Here is a 15,671-nt window from a genome sequence, read left to right on the forward strand (position 1 = left end):
ACAAAAACAAAAACCCACGGCTCGCGTCGTTCACTTCAAAGAGTCGACTCTAAGAGCCGTTTCGTTCGCGACCGACACATCACTACCTGGTTGTGATACAGGCAGCTGGAGCCAACTGAGATGTGCTAACCCTCACCTCTCCTTCAACTTGGTAAGCTGGACCTCGTTTTGATGCCTTTTGGAGCACCTTAAAGAGTTTCTGTGCGGGTTTCAGTTTTGGTGTATTAGCATTATATTAGCCTATATACATGTTTCTGCGCATTATTCCCACACAGTTTATGGATACAGCTGTATCCTGCATGCTGGCATTTGCTGATAAGTTAGCAGTCCACGCTCTCATCCAAAATATGATCACTTCTGGCTCAAAAAAACATAATGATGACTACATCCATCCCAATATGTTCCGGTCAGTTTCAAACAACTGTAGTGTTACAGCTGCAGTCTGAATGATAACTGCGTGCCTGCTGAATGCACGAACCACACTGAGGCAAAGCTTATTATTGCAGCCAACCATTTCTGTGTCTGATGTTTTCAGAAATGGATGGGCTGGTGGATGTCTGTAGCTGAGCTGAATGACTCATCCAGAGCTGAACATCAGGCCGCTCATCACGGCAAGCAGCAATCATCTGGACAGGCCTGACAGGTCTCTTCAGAGGAGCACCGTCTAAAAATACGTCGCATTTGTGCGATTCGATGATGATGCTGACAAGTGCCGCTGCACCTCGCTCTCCTCATTTCTGTACCATCACTTCCTCCCTTCCTTTTCCCCGTCAGGCCTTTCCACTTTCTTCTTTTGATCAGGAGACAAGCCTTTCAGCATTCTGCATTTAATCCAGCAGCCAACACCTGGGATGCAACGCCTCTTTCTCCACACTGTTTTATAAAGGTCAGAGTCTCTTTTCTGGCAGGTGGTGATAAGTAGCGCACAATGAATCAGCCTCCTGAAAGCTGGAAATCATTTTTGAGCTTTCAGGAAGCAAACAGATACCAAGAAGTGACTGAAAATGAAAGAAGAAAAATCCTCGAGAATCAATAGAGGTAAAGCGATATAGCTATGAGTTATTATCTCCCGACTCCACAGCTACCCTCTGATCTACAGAATGGTATTATCTGTATTGTTTTTGGTTCACGCTCAAGTTTCTGAGGAACATTATTCCAGTGTCAAAATAAATAAATATAGTTGCCAATAGTGAAGTGATAGAAGGAGGCCTAATCACAGATTGTTGGTTTAATAGTCTGGCTGCCACCATCTCGGCTTTCATTAATCTGAACCTGACCTTATTTGAACCAGTACTAAAGCTGGCTAGTTCAGGTAGACAGTGATATCAAAATGGATGCTAATCACGGCTAAAAAACAGGTGTGAAACAAAAACCTTTGCATCTCCTCTGAACAGTTGACTCCTGTCAGTGTTATTTAGAAGAGAAATAAGCATATTTCACAGCCTGCTACAAAAAATATATTTGGTTTTGCCTCTTTTGCCACAAGCGTACTGAGGATGTATGTCATAAATCTCTAGTTTAGAAACTACAGTGCCCCCACTTCACACACTCACGCTACGTTCCCATATCACGTTTTTTCGATTTCTGTGTAATCTAACGATAAAGTTTGTTAAATCTTATCACTGTGTCCACATGAGTCTGCTTGTGGGTTCACTCCCATTTACTGGCCACTGTGACAGTAAACTAGGTCTGGTCAAAGAAGAGTATAGTCTAGTGTACTCTAGTTTAGTCTAAACAAAATGCTCCCAACCTGTTGTCCTCAATAGTGCATAACTTAAAGCCTTAAAACTTCAGTAAAAGAAATGTGTTACTGGCGGCAAAGACACTTATTTCTGCTCTAAATTTGGGCATTTTGAGGGGATTGATCTTAGACTGTACCAAAAAGATGGGCTTAGCCTCTGTGATACATTGTGGAAGTGTTTGGTCACCATGATGGTGGTTTGGAGCCAGAAGTGACCATATTTAGACAATAAGTTGCACTTCTAAATTATCAATAACTAGCTTTTTTTTTGCAAACTGCAATCATACTCATAAAATCTACATAAATATGTGCGACACATAAACACACATACCTGCTAATTAGCCTAAATCACATATATACACTGGAATTTCAGTAACTAAATGTGAATTACAAATGTCTCGGATGGTCTATTCTTCACAGCAAATCAAACAGTTTGTCAGATAATTCCATTAAAATGTTAAAAAAGGCACAAACCCTCTGTAAAAGTCCAGTTCATTGACTAATTAGCAGCCATGAGGCTCAGGAGAAAACAACTGGCAACAACTCCTCACCAATTAAAACCACTAAGCTGCCCTCATACAGTTTTTATAACTGGGGGAAACTGTGCCCTGAGACCACAGCTGGTTGTAAACATGTTTATTCCTGCTTTAAAGTTGGGCATTTTAACATGGGAGTCTGTGGGGACTGACTGCCTTTTGGCATTTGCCTCAAGTGGCCATTAGAGGAACTGCAGTTGTTGGCGCTGGCTTATTTTGCTAAGCCATTTTGATTAAGGCTTCTCTAAAGATTTTTCTTTGAACTATTTTACACACTAGAGATGCAACAGAAACACTCAGGGACAGTCAGCAAAGATACAGGTGTCAGACTGGGGACTCAATGATATGAACATTTGGCCCAGCTATTTCTGACCATCAGGTCACTTTGTCATGTCTTTGGTGGTTTCCTTCAGTTAAATGAACTCCTCTTTATAGGCATAGCCAGCCAGTCTTATATGCAGTTATATAAGGAGGTAAGGCAGAAAACAGACCTGACTCCTTCGATATGCAGTTAAAAAACCCAAAATGAGCCTGACTGGGATGTTTCAGCTGGTTAACCAGATTATTTGGCCCATATATGAAAAAAAGAAAGAACCAGGAGGGGAGTGAAACATGGAAACGCTGACTCACTTAAAGTTGGTGTTGTTGGCTGAAGGGAGTTTCTCACAGGCATTGAACAGAGCCTGCAGGCGCTTGTCTTGATCTTGAATGCTGCAGGACGACATGAAAGATTGGTTTGAAAACAACAGTAGAAGAAGAAATGTCTTTAACATGAAGATGGCAACATTGGTCTGAGATGATACACACTTTGAGGCTTGGATCCAGTCATTGTAGAGTTCAAAGGTCATTAATGGTTCAGGGAGCTCGCGCAGGTAAGACTTCAAAGCACCTGGAGAGAGCACGGCAAGAACCATGGTAAATACATGTCTGCACCTGTGTATTTTAGCACATAGAAGCAACCGTAGAAGGAAAGAAAGAAAGGGAGAAAGATGGAAACAAAACAAGAAAATAGAGAAGTAAGCAAAGAGGAAAAGCGAGAAAGAAAGTAAAAGGAAGCAAGTAAGGAACGAAGATAGCAAACAGGCAAGGAAGGAAATGAAGAAAGGAATGAAAAAAAGTAAAGTTTATCAAGAAATAAACAAACCACCAAACAAAGAAACAGAAACAAAGATGATAAACGTTCTGAAGCAACCATCTGCTCCATGATTAGTGCTTCAGCGTGGACTCTGTCTGATCCAGCCGAGCCCAGATCTGATCGTATGTACTGCATGAGAGTGAGTGTAATTTCCTGCAGCTCACTGCACAATGGCATTAAATCTGCTTTCCCTTGCCTCCATCACTAAAACCTGCTTGTGATCACACTTCAAATGTTTAAACGAGGCTTTACAGAGAAATTGTAATATTCAGCAGTGAAAACCATCTCCTACCTGCTATTTTCAGTAAGATTTCAGATTAAATCACTTTATATAGGAGCACATCTTTTGTGATGTATATATTCAAATTCCAGGCTGAAAGGCCTCCTTGCCAGCAGTCTCCATTACTCTGGTCCCCATGACAAAAAGCCAGTGGGATTTTCCATAATTACAAACACAAGTATGTTTATTCAGAACAGAAAATCAAAATCAAATGATTGTTTTCATGACTAGAAAAAGTTCATGTGCCTGTGAAAAGTCTGTCTGTGCACAGTTTGTCCCATCAAGTGCTCAGAAATGAGTCCCACTGCTCTACGCAGCTATCCTGTTAAACTAAACAAATCCACATCGAGCTTCCGTCTGACCAGAACTGAGTTTTCCTTTACTGATGAGGAAGGACACAGCTGACCGGGTTTCACTGCGACGTGTCGTCTTCTCTCTTTGGTCTGCCGCTTCCATTCCCCAGAGGGATGGACGACAAACAGCTGTGTATACATATGCATATATATATAGGTGGTGCACTGATGGTGCAAAATAAATGCCTGCAGTTACACTGAACCAGGGCTTCCACCTCCACAGTGGGACGAATTCAATTTGCTGGTGGAGCTGACCCAGTTTAATATGGGACCATTAAAGGGGAATACAGCGCAGAATAGGACATTTTCTCCACATGCTCCGGTGAGCTGTGAGTTAAATTGAGATTTAATGCTGCATTATTCTGCACTGGTTGAAAATGACTCTTTTTTTTCTGACTTTCATACTCGGCTGAGAAATTAAAATCTTCACTGTGCATCAGAGAGGTTTTCAGTTTGTTTGTGAAAGCAAAGATTAAACAGTTTGGTCATGAAACAATTAAGACACATTTTTCCAAAAGTAGTACAACAGCTAGGCGACCAAAAACAGACAAACAAACACAGGACTTAAATGATCTGGCTTATATAAAAAATAAATCAAAATAAAAAACTGCATTTTGCTACAATATTCTGTTGCAAAAAAACAACCCAAAAACACAAGGACATCCGTAGAGTACGGCGGTTTCCTCAGCAAAGAAAACCAAAGAAGCCACTGAACATAAAACAAATGTTTTTTAAAACACACTGACAAATAATTTACTACAAATGCTGCAGATGATTATAACTGAGAGCCTCGTCATTTTAGAAATAAAAGAAAGATTACTAGCGAGACACCTCTCCGTGCTGAAAGGATGCTTACCATTAAGTTTTATTTTTCAACAGAAAAATAGTCGGTGTGATAATTGTAATAAAAATGCACTTGTTTTTAAGATAAAAATATTTTCCACAGCTTGTAAAAAGCTTTTCATTTGGAGATGTATGGTTTTCATCTGACGACAGCAATATGCTGCTGCAGTAAAAAATAAAAGATCAATAAGAGCATCATAAAAGCTTGAAAGCTTTTCTTTCTTTTGTAGTTCGTCACAGTGCAGATTTAAAAGCTAATACGTGACAGAAACAAAAAGACGTGAAGAAGAAAAAAACCCCAACCTTTTTTTTGTTGCATCCTCTCCAGAAGATGAAGAATCTGTCTGACACTAATCCCAGTTATATTTGGAATTTATCACTGGGCATTTCTTGGATAGTTTATTGAAAGTGGAAGAAAAACACTTTGCTTTGTCTGCAGACACGCGAGCAGTGACCACAGAAGCAAAGTGAATCCGAGCCTAAAGTTCCTGTGTCACACCAGCGTAAGGCTTTCAAAATAACCTTTAAGAGGAAATTTACTGCAAACAGCAGCAGGAGAAACAAAGACAGGCAGCAGAAGGGATTAAAAATGTTCCTTTGATGCGAGCAGCCTGATTATGATTGTATTCATTCATTGACAACAGGAGGGTAGCTCAGCATAAGGAAAATAACAGAAATGTACAGAAACTAGACTCCAACAAGCCAACAGGGGCCAACTCATAAATCTACCCCTGTGAGGCAAATTTCAATGGATGATCAGTTGTCATGGGAACACATGATGTACAACCAGGAGGCAGGGAGAAGGTCTAGGTATGTGGCAGCGTTGTTGATAGCTCACCTGCGATGGCGTGTGGGTCTGCGGAGTATTCTTGAACGTCTAAAACCCCGCAGTCCAGAGACGCCTTCAGCTTTTTGAGTTTGGAGGCCGAGGGAGCGATTCTGAACAAACCCTGAGACACAGAAACGAAGCCAAGGTCACGTAACTCCAACAGCAGGAGAATTACACAGGCTGAATTTATTATGTGTTGTAAATGCCTGATTCTCTTAGTAGCAGAAGAGTGTAAAATGCTAAATTAAAAGTCCAGCTTTCAGAATTAAAGGGCTTATTGTTCAGTATGTCCCATTTCATCCATCCATCTATGCTCTACTTCTAATCTGAGTCACAGGGCAGCACTCTGAGCAGTAAAGGCTTCTTCCATTTGATACTGGCGCCCTCCTAAAACACCCTAAAGCCCTGGTGCGGGGTGGTTGACCCATAGTTTTGAGTTTTGGGCTTCTAAGTTCTGTTCTGTAGTTATCTTCATGTTGTTTCTTAGTTGTTGTGTTTTTCTGCTTTGTTCCAATTACTTTTATATCTATGCTAGTCCTCTGTTCAGTTTACTCTGCCTCCCTGCTGTTCCTCGTGTATTGTTAAGTATTCGTCTGTTCCTCTGTTTAGTTATTTCCTGTTTTATTTTGGTAGCCTTTGTCTTGTGCATTGGTATTTTGTTGTGCTTTTCCTGTCTAGTTTACCTGATTTGTTGCAGCTGGGCTCCCTGGTATTTCCCATCTCCCTAATTACCTGGTGTGTTTTTAATGTTACCCTCTCTGATGGTTGTGTGTCTCCTTGCCTTGTGTTCACTGAGTTTTTGCATGTTTTGAATTTCCTGCTCTGCATGTAATTTGACTTTCCCTGTATTGTAAAATACCAGGATTAAAGATGCATTTTGAGTTCATTTCTGGATTTGTGAGTGCATTTGGGTCCTGGCTGCTACACAACCAAACCTTGTGCTGGGCCTGCTGCGAGGTCTTCTGAAGCTTAGACATGTTTGAAAGACCTTGTCGAGAAGGTGTCCAGGAGGCATATTAGGAAGTTACCTGAATCATCTCAGCTGGTTCCTTTCAATGCTCCTGACCCTAATCTCTAAGGCAGGTTTGAAATGTATGTGTACACACAGGCTTTACCCCTAATACCTGATATGTCATTAATGGGTTACCTGTAGAATTTTTGAGTCGCGTTTTCACTTTGTTTCTAGTAGTTTTAATGAAAAGTTAAACTTTTCAATCAAATCACGTCATGTCATATTCAGGAAGTGACGTGGTTGCTTGTGCAGTTTGCCATCAAAACAAAGGAAAATTGATGTGATCACCTCGCTGTACAGGAACAAATATAGTAACCTGCAGCTAGCATGGCTCAGTTAGTTTGTCTTGTGAGTGGGTGATTGTCTGTATCACTTTATTCTCACTTTTCTCTCTTTTCCTTCACCCTCACCATCCAGCAGGTCACAGCATATATTTAACCCTCCATGAGCCTGGTACTGCTGGAGGTCTCTTCCAGTTAAATGTGGGTTCTTCCTTCCTACTTTTGCCAAGTGCTGCTCATTAGGGGATAATTTGATCATTGGGATTCTCTCTGTAATACTCTATTTACCTTACTATAACAAACACCTTGATGCAGCTATTGTTGTTAGTTAGATAGCCCTAATCATCTGGCATGTGTGAGTACTGCCCAAGTGAGAGCCCAGACATCCTTAGCACCCTGACAAAGCCAGCCTCTGCAGTTTCTCTTGTTTTTTTGAGTCACCCACCCACAGTTTATGGTCATAGATGAGAACAGGAACGGATATTGACCAGTAAATCCACAGTTTTGCTTTCATGCTCAGCTCTTTGTTCACAACAGCAGATGGATACGATTTCTGCTGCACCAATCCATCTGTCAGTCTCCTGCTCCACTCTCCCTCACAAGACACTGAGATCCACTTGGTGCAGCAGCACTCGGAGTGGGTGCTACATCCTTTTCCAGCTGAGAGAACCATATACTTGGACTTGGAGGCGTTAAACCTTGTTCCAGCTGCTTCATGTTCGGTTTCAACCACTGAATCAGTCGCATTTCAGACATATGACATTACTCAATTATACCTATGGATGTATTAATGTGTGAGCATTAGTTTAATGTTCCAGCTGATTATTCGTTTCAGGCTTGGCCCCCGATTAGATTTCCCTCTGGTAATTAAGACTGACTTCATCTCCGTGGTGACCTCTGCAACATTTCACACCCATAAATGTGTTTCTTGTGTGTCGTGTGAAAAGCGGCCGGTTTGTTTACCTCCTCCTGCATGCCACACTCCAGCAGCATGGTCACACAGGCCTCGATGGGAAAGGCAATATCTCTCCCGCTGAGCGCTAAGTGCTCCTCTAATGGCTTCCCGTAACACGGTTTCTCCACCCAGGTCTCTGTGAAAACACACACACACACACACACACACTTAGAGTTATACACACACAAATGCCCAGATCATTCTGCAGCAGCTCTGCTTTTATGATCTTATGACTGCAGCGATTCAGAGTTTATCAAATATTTTTTTTCTAGACTGCAAAGCGATGCCAAAACAAAGAGACTGAGTTTGAAAATGTGTTTTTTACTCACTATATGCAATAGTTTCCAACCCTACCATTATAGAGTTATACTGTGGATGCCATAGTTAACAGAGACAACAGTTATTTGACATTTTTTACTGGTAAAATGACAAACTGCGGTTACAACAAAGCTAACAAAAATGCATTCATGGATAACATGACTCAACCACTCGGTCATCCACTCTATCAATATATAAAGATTTAATATGATGTTGCAGAAAACAACACAGTGTTTCACACACAATTACTGTAATCACATTACATTTTCCTGTTATGTAGTAATCAAGTGCATTAGAGTACTAATTGAAGTTATTAAACTACACTTGGTAGTCACAATTATGTTGTTACTTGAGTTTTACAAGTTCTTTTCCCTCCATTGAGTCATTTAAAACCAGACTTATTTTACCTTTGAGTCTCTCGGATTTGCTCATTTCATCTCCTGTGACTTTTCAGCCACGACTGTGTATGTTTAGCATACACATGTAGTTGACTTATTTCTTATCTGTTCTGTGTTTTGTGGAGCACATTTAACAGCAGAAACTACTCTGCTCAAAATAAGTTAGGGAACACTTCATCATCACATTACAACACAAAGCCAGTTAAACTTCAGGGACACCAATCTGTCCACTTAGGAAGAATAAACCACTGTGGACCCATTTCCGCTGCCTTTGGTGCAAATCAAAGTGACAGCAGGAAGATTTTCCCTCTTTTTCCCTCCTGGCTGATTTTTGTCTAGTTTTTGCTTTTTGTTAGTTTCTTGTCTCTATGTCTAGGGCTTTTATTGTGAAAGGAAACACATGCATATCATCAAATCAGGTTTCTGCTACAGATTGGACATTTTGGTTTCTATTAAAGCAAAACACTGTACAGTGTATCATCAGAAATGTAACAATTAACAATTAAATGTAACAATTTATAAAAATTTAAATTCTTCATGTTTAGTGGTATATGTGAAGTGAATGTGGCGACACTACAACTTCCATCAGGCATGAAATAACTTCAGTTAATGTTATAAAGAAATTCTCAGCAGCGTCAAAACAGAAAACACAATGTAGGTAAACGGGTGATAAAAGCACTTGAAAGGATAAACAAGCACCACTTTCATTTGTACAGCCCTACACATTGTGTTTACCCATTGTCGCTGTAATATGGACTATAGCAGAGGCAAAGTAAGCAGTTAGAGAGAAAGAATAACAAAATAAGACTGCAGCATGTTGGTCTGAGACTCACCCTGATGAGCTTTGATCTGAGGCAGAACACTCTGAAGCAGCTCTAATGACTTCCTGTGGTACTCTGCCTGGACTTCTATCAGCTAGACAGAGACGGACAGAAAAAGGCAATCTGTAGGGTGTGTTTCTTTTTTTTGTCTGTTTTAGTCATGCGGCTGTCTGAAGAGACGTGAGTGCACTTACTGTCTGGAAGTAGCTTGCATAGTCAATTTCTTTGGCCACAAAACTGTACATGTCTGCTGATAACTGATCCTGAAAAATGAAAACACATTTTGAAGCACAGAACGCATGAAAAACAAAAAGAGACACAAGGCATGTAACAGTCTGAAAAATGTATTTTTGCAGTTCAAACTTTTGTCTATTTAGAGCAGGTGTATTATTATTATTATCATTTGATATACTGTCACATTAAAGAGTCCTTAGAAAGCATGGTAACTCAATTAATGTAGCTGAGAAAGAGCCATTAATAATGCCATTAGATGCACTGTCATACAAATCAAAATATATGCTTCAAAGTGTCTAAAATAATTATTAATATAATCAAAGTACTCTCATATTTTTGGGAATACCTAAACCCAGAACTTCACACTAATTTATGGCCACTTGAAGCCAGCTAATAGCTAAAAGTGCTCATATCTGTATGTACAGAAGTTAGGTTAAAAAAAATCTCTCCTCTTTTTTCTATTTGCTCAAAGTTTGAAAAATTTTGTTCTATATTCTTCTGCTGAAAGTGGAAAGTTTGTCTGTTCTCACCTCATATCAGATTCAGTTACACACATTTGTGCAGCGTTAGAATACCAATCAGGTAAAGCGGCAAACTGTGCTGAGCCAAAAAAGCCCAAAAACTCGATTTTGGTTTTGTAATTTCATAAATGACAAATTTCACAAAACTTTTGCCTTTCTTGTCTACGAGAAATAACATATCATGGCTTACTAGGATGCCTATAATGACGCGAGTCATTGCTTATTGTAGTAATTACACATGGTTTCCTTGTTTCCTGTATATTTTATACATAATAGGTCAAACGGTCCGTTAAAAGGATGTATATGCACATGCAGGATGTGGAAGCTTTAACACTCTTGGAAGCAAGAATGGGCTGTTTCACGACATTTATAAATGTCCTTGTAGGCTCACTTTACAAAAACAGCAACAAAAAAAAGATGACAACAATCTACTTGATACATATAACAAAAGCCTAGATAGATAGATAGATAGATAGACTATGACTGGCGCTATGTTAGTTAGTTTATTGGGATAAAAAGTGATCACTGACTCGACAGATCTCCATGCGGTTGGCTGCCTCCTCCATCTCTTCCCTGAGGTGGTCGGCCTTGGCTCCTGTTGGCTGCAGGTTGCTGGACAGTCCCGAAGATTTGGTAGACTGAGAGTACCTGTGAGCAGAACGTAGGTTTCAGTAAGAAGTGAATTTGAGTCACAAAAGTAGTCAGGATGTTTTTTAGGGCAGCATGTTAAACTGTTAGAAGGCATTTTTCTTTGCCTTTAGCAGATCTAGACTTTTGTTCCCGAGTGAGAAAAGCGTTGACAGCGAGACCTGACAGCTACTTTAACAAAGTGACTCACATAAACAAATCAAACTGTTGAAGGCAATGGATTAAGTCTGTGGCTGACAAAATACTAACACTTGTCTTTCTATATACCCTCATTTATTCAGCTTAAGCTGTTTTGTCTTTTAAGTATTGCTCTCAGACTCTCCTCTTCCCCCTCCATCCATCTGTCTGTCAGTGTAGATAATATGTAGAACTGCCAGAGGAGCTCAGCACACAGCAGCATAATGGGAAAAATTGCTTTAGATCTGGGTCACTAAAAAACTGGCTGGCTGGACCGCAGTGAGGAAAACAACATTTCTGCATGTCACTGCTCAAAATGGCAGTGAATCAGCTGAAAGAAACTGTGGTAATTGCACATTTCAAACAGGATCAGGCACTACTGACTTTATTCTGCATCAGCTAGACGCCATTAAAAGTTAAATTTACCTGAAAGTTAACTGAAGTTAAGAAATAGCTGCATAAAACCCCTCAAAGTTACAAAGCCAGTGCAGCTGTGAGACATCAGGCCAATCCTCTGCAGAGTAAAATATACATTTTAACGGATTATGTGGTGAGTGATTAATGCATGTATATATAAAAGGTGGATGCAATCGACTGGTTTGAAAGGCCACATTTACGAAGCCTCGAACAGCTGCCACCTTAGCTTTTTGAAACCAGACATCACGAGCCAGAAACCGTGGAACAGTCCATGCTCATATCGTGGACATACCTTGCTTTACTGCCTTTCTGGACACTAATGGGGACCATAATTTAAAAACTGAAGATGATGTTGTACTTATTAAGATATGACAGCAGTGTCAAAATGCATCAAGATCACAGAAGCTCATCGAAGTACATGGAGGACATTTACAACACACACCGCCTCAGCAAAGCCACCAGTATCTGTGTGAACCCCACACATGCATCAGCCTATCTGAACCCCTCCTCGCGAACACTACAGAGGCTTTAAAGCCCAGAGACATACGAGTGCTTAATAAGCCCATCATGTTTGGACTACCTCACTGCAGCCAATAAAGCTCACAATCACAGCCTCATCTTCAACAATTTACACTATATGAGCTATATTGGCAGATATTTTATATATTTTTTTACATTTTAATTAGTTTACCAAGTTTCTAAGGAGAAGTTGCTTTTGTATCTCATTGGACTATAAATAAAGGAATTATTTAAATCCATAAACTAATCAGGAAAACAATTCCTGAGGTCACAGATCAAGGGAGTCTATGGTTGCTTTCCCATAGACTTCTATACAACAATTGTCTTTTTGTAACCAGGGGAGTCGCCCCCTGCTGACTATTAGAAAGACTGCAGGAAGCTACATCCATCCTCTAATTTTATAATCTGATATAAAGCACTCATTATGTCAACACGGCCATAAAATCAGGCTTAGAAAGCCTTTTTTTCTATCCAATTTTATCCACTAGCATTTAGTTCTAGTCAAAAATAATAAACAGCACCCTCAAAATAAAAGTCCGCTTCTACAGCAGCTCAAGAAGTAAAGGTTTCATTTCAGTGTTTGAGCCTATTGCTTTAAACACCTTCACACTGATACACAATCTGTTTAACAGGAAGTGTGAGGAGGAATCAGCCAGTGGTCAGTGGTATTTGAAGCACGAGTTTAACAGCTACAGACATCAGTATGGAGGTCCACACTGAGTGTGTTCGTTACAGAAAAAAAGGACAATCTGGTTTAAAGTGAGGTTTTCACACACGGGCAGCAGTCTGCGGTGTGAGACAGACGGCAGCGTCACGGTGTGCAACAAAATCCCAGTGACATTCAGTGGGAAGCTGCACAGCCAGTCCATTCACAGCTGATGGAGTTTCTCCGATAACAGCCAAGCCTCTCTTTCACACACACAAACAAACACACACACACACACTCACACACAGAGAAACACGCTCACCGTGTGCGTGCAGAATCCATGTCCAGGACCAGCTTCGCTAAATGTTTCCTTTGTTTCTGGATATTTGGGATTTCCACCTGAGAGGACAGAGCAGAGATTTTCCTTCAGTCTGCTGTGTTAGTGTGAAAGAGGACAACAAACAGCCTCAGTATTGTGAGAGGCTTTGCACCTGTAGCAGCAGAATCAGTCTGGGCAGCACTTTCTCATTCTCATGGAGATTAGCTTACTGGCTAAGTTGCAGAGCAATAAGTAGAGTTCATCAGAGAAGTCCCGTGTTTGGGGACTGGAGGCAGGAAGCTCCAATCTTCTTGCTATCAGTTTCTAACTTTTATCACTTCAAAGTATTTTATTCATAGATACAGGGCACCTTAATGAGCAAAACTACACAACAGTCCTGTCATGCTGAAACAGCTCATACCTCGTGTGAATTACTTGTCGCCCCCTTTCCTTCTTTTCTATTTTTCGATTTAAAAAATAATGAAAAATAAACCATTTTTACAATGTTTTTCTGCCCTGTTGAATTTCAGATACTCTATAATCATATCACAATTATATTTCCACTTTTTCTTACCAGGACCCATTTTGGACTCCTTTTCTAATCAGATGCTTGCTGTTACTGCTGTTAATGTGACTGGAGCTCATTTATTAAACAGTTAGTCACACGGCATTGTTTCTGTACCTCTGCGAGCTCGTACAAGGGTTCGGTCACGTCCCTCTCAATGGTGAGCTCGAACAGGATGAGCTCCTGAGCGAGCTTTTCCTGCGTGTCGCCGCAGAGCTTCAGCATCTTTCTGCAACAGGAAACATCACAGCGGATTCACCGAGTGCAACATATGTAGGTCAGTCAGTGTTACAGCTCGCTTCCTGGTTTGTAATATTGAGGTTTCTCTTAAATCACTGTAACAATGATAACTACGGTGAAGTGCAGTACTGTGAAAAAGTCTTGTGTCACCCCTCATTTCTTTGTAGTTTGCTTCTAAAATATCTGTAGTTGGACACTGGCTGCTTTTTCACTCATGCTCAGTCCAGTTCTTGTACCTAACCATTTTCAAATTGTTGTTTTAAGTCACTTAAAGTGATTCATGACTCAATCACGCAATAAAAATGCAACTCAGACACTAAACCAGTGATGTATCTGCACATAATAAACAATTTAGCAAAGAACCAATTTTAAATTTTATCTTTAAGCTTGTTGCAAAAGCACATAATTTCTTCCCATTTCTTTAGTTGAAGCCGTCTGAAAGGCATAAAATACTATTTTTGCACCAACGAGGTGACTTCTAAAGAAAGTCATTATATATCATTACAGATATTATTATTATACTCAGGATGTAAAAAGCAAATCAGTTCTGGGCCATAAAAATGTTCCTCTCTGCATCAGCGCCTTTCCAAAGAAAATGTTTCCAATCTCATCGATTATCAACGATAATGTAAATTACTATGTGTGTGTGTGTGCGTTTACCCTAGCAGAGACTCGTCCCCGAGCACAGCTGCCCCCTCCACCATACATTGTGCTAGCGTTGCAAGCGGAAGCTTTTTCTGCACAGAAACACAAACAGTCGATGAATCAGCTGCAGTTCATAAATAAAACCACAAACACAGAGAAAACACAATAAAAGCATTTTTAATTAATGAATTTTAAAAAAGCTTATTTTTCTCTTTTTTTTTCCTTGGCCTTCTCACGAGTTACTGTCTTGGTTCCATCTTAAAACATCTTCATCTCAGGCTCCTCTAAGCTTTAGGATGAATACATTTTTAATCCAGTGAAGGATTAAAAAGATTAACTTTCCACAACACAAATGGCACATTATTGTGCAGCACTTGAATATTTTGTCACTCAGACTCTTGGTTTGCAGGAAAATAGTTCCTCTGTGTGTGTGTGTTTTTTTAACATTTACTGTAGGATGAAACATGCTTTCCAATATCGTTGCTAATCACCCGTCAGTCTCCTTCTGTCCTCTCTGAAAGTCTTAAAATTTAATTTGTCATTGGGAAAACTTTCAGTCTGAGTTGTTATGAAATTACTGAGAGCACAATGAAGAAAAACTGGATAGGCAGAAAATAATTCATTTTCATTATATTCCATTAAAATATAACAATAAATATTAAGTTGTGACTGGTATTGATTAGCATGCAATGTTTTTTAAAAAATCAATAAAACAAATGAAGAGCAGCCGCATACTCTGAATGTAGAAATAAAGCGTAAAACATGTCCAGAAGGCAGATAAGTCTGCTGTTTACACCAATCCTGGAACATTTGACTTTGTATACAAAGGTTTAACTGCATAAACTTCACTGCAGTATAACAACTATTGATCGATTTATTCAATTCATTTGAGCGTACACACAGGACTCGATTTGCTTTTCATGTGTTACTAACCATCGGTCACTAGTGGACATTCCAGACCCCCGGTTGCCTAGGTAACCCTCTAACGCATTTACCAACTTGTCGTATGTCCGTCAACAGTGTTCTTTGCTGTCACTGGTCAGTGATACCCAAATTCTTACGACCTCTCTGCCCTTTCATACACATAAATGTAAAGCCAGATGCAGAGAGACCAGCAGCAAGACCACAACACAGAACAGAGCAGGCATGAATGACAGCAGATGTGCCACTGAATTAACCAGCATGAAAGGATGAGCTAGGTAGAAGGTGGAAGTGGGTTGCAAAGTGGCCCGCAGATA

General features: G+C 40.1%; 1 protein-coding gene across 3 annotated transcripts in view; it reads right to left on the bottom strand.

Annotated features, from left to right (window-relative positions):
- Nucleotides 1-15,671, bottom strand: part of LOC134633642 (rho GTPase-activating protein 44-like) — a 94,397-nt gene that overhangs the window by 17,410 nt on the left and 61,316 nt on the right. For all 3 annotated transcript variants that reach the window (XM_063482562.2, XM_063482563.2, XM_063482561.2), the window contains 10 exons: nucleotides 14,449-14,525; nucleotides 13,666-13,777; nucleotides 12,987-13,063; nucleotides 10,788-10,905; nucleotides 9,697-9,765; nucleotides 9,515-9,596; nucleotides 7,974-8,101; nucleotides 5,727-5,838; nucleotides 3,085-3,166; nucleotides 2,908-2,988 (listed from right to left, as the gene is read on the bottom strand). In XM_063482562.2, coding sequence (XP_063338632.1) covers nucleotides 2,908-2,988; nucleotides 3,085-3,166; nucleotides 5,727-5,838; nucleotides 7,974-8,101; nucleotides 9,515-9,596; nucleotides 9,697-9,765; nucleotides 10,788-10,905; nucleotides 12,987-13,063; nucleotides 13,666-13,777; nucleotides 14,449-14,525 — 938 coding nt within the window. The remainder of the gene's footprint in view (nucleotides 1-2,907; nucleotides 2,989-3,084; nucleotides 3,167-5,726; nucleotides 5,839-7,973; nucleotides 8,102-9,514; nucleotides 9,597-9,696; nucleotides 9,766-10,787; nucleotides 10,906-12,986; nucleotides 13,064-13,665; nucleotides 13,778-14,448; nucleotides 14,526-15,671) is intronic.

Source organism: Pelmatolapia mariae, linkage group LG8 (assembly GCF_036321145.2).
Source record: "Pelmatolapia mariae isolate MD_Pm_ZW linkage group LG8, Pm_UMD_F_2, whole genome shotgun sequence".
In the NCBI taxonomy this organism is placed as follows: Eukaryota; Metazoa; Chordata; class Actinopteri; order Cichliformes; family Cichlidae; genus Pelmatolapia; species Pelmatolapia mariae.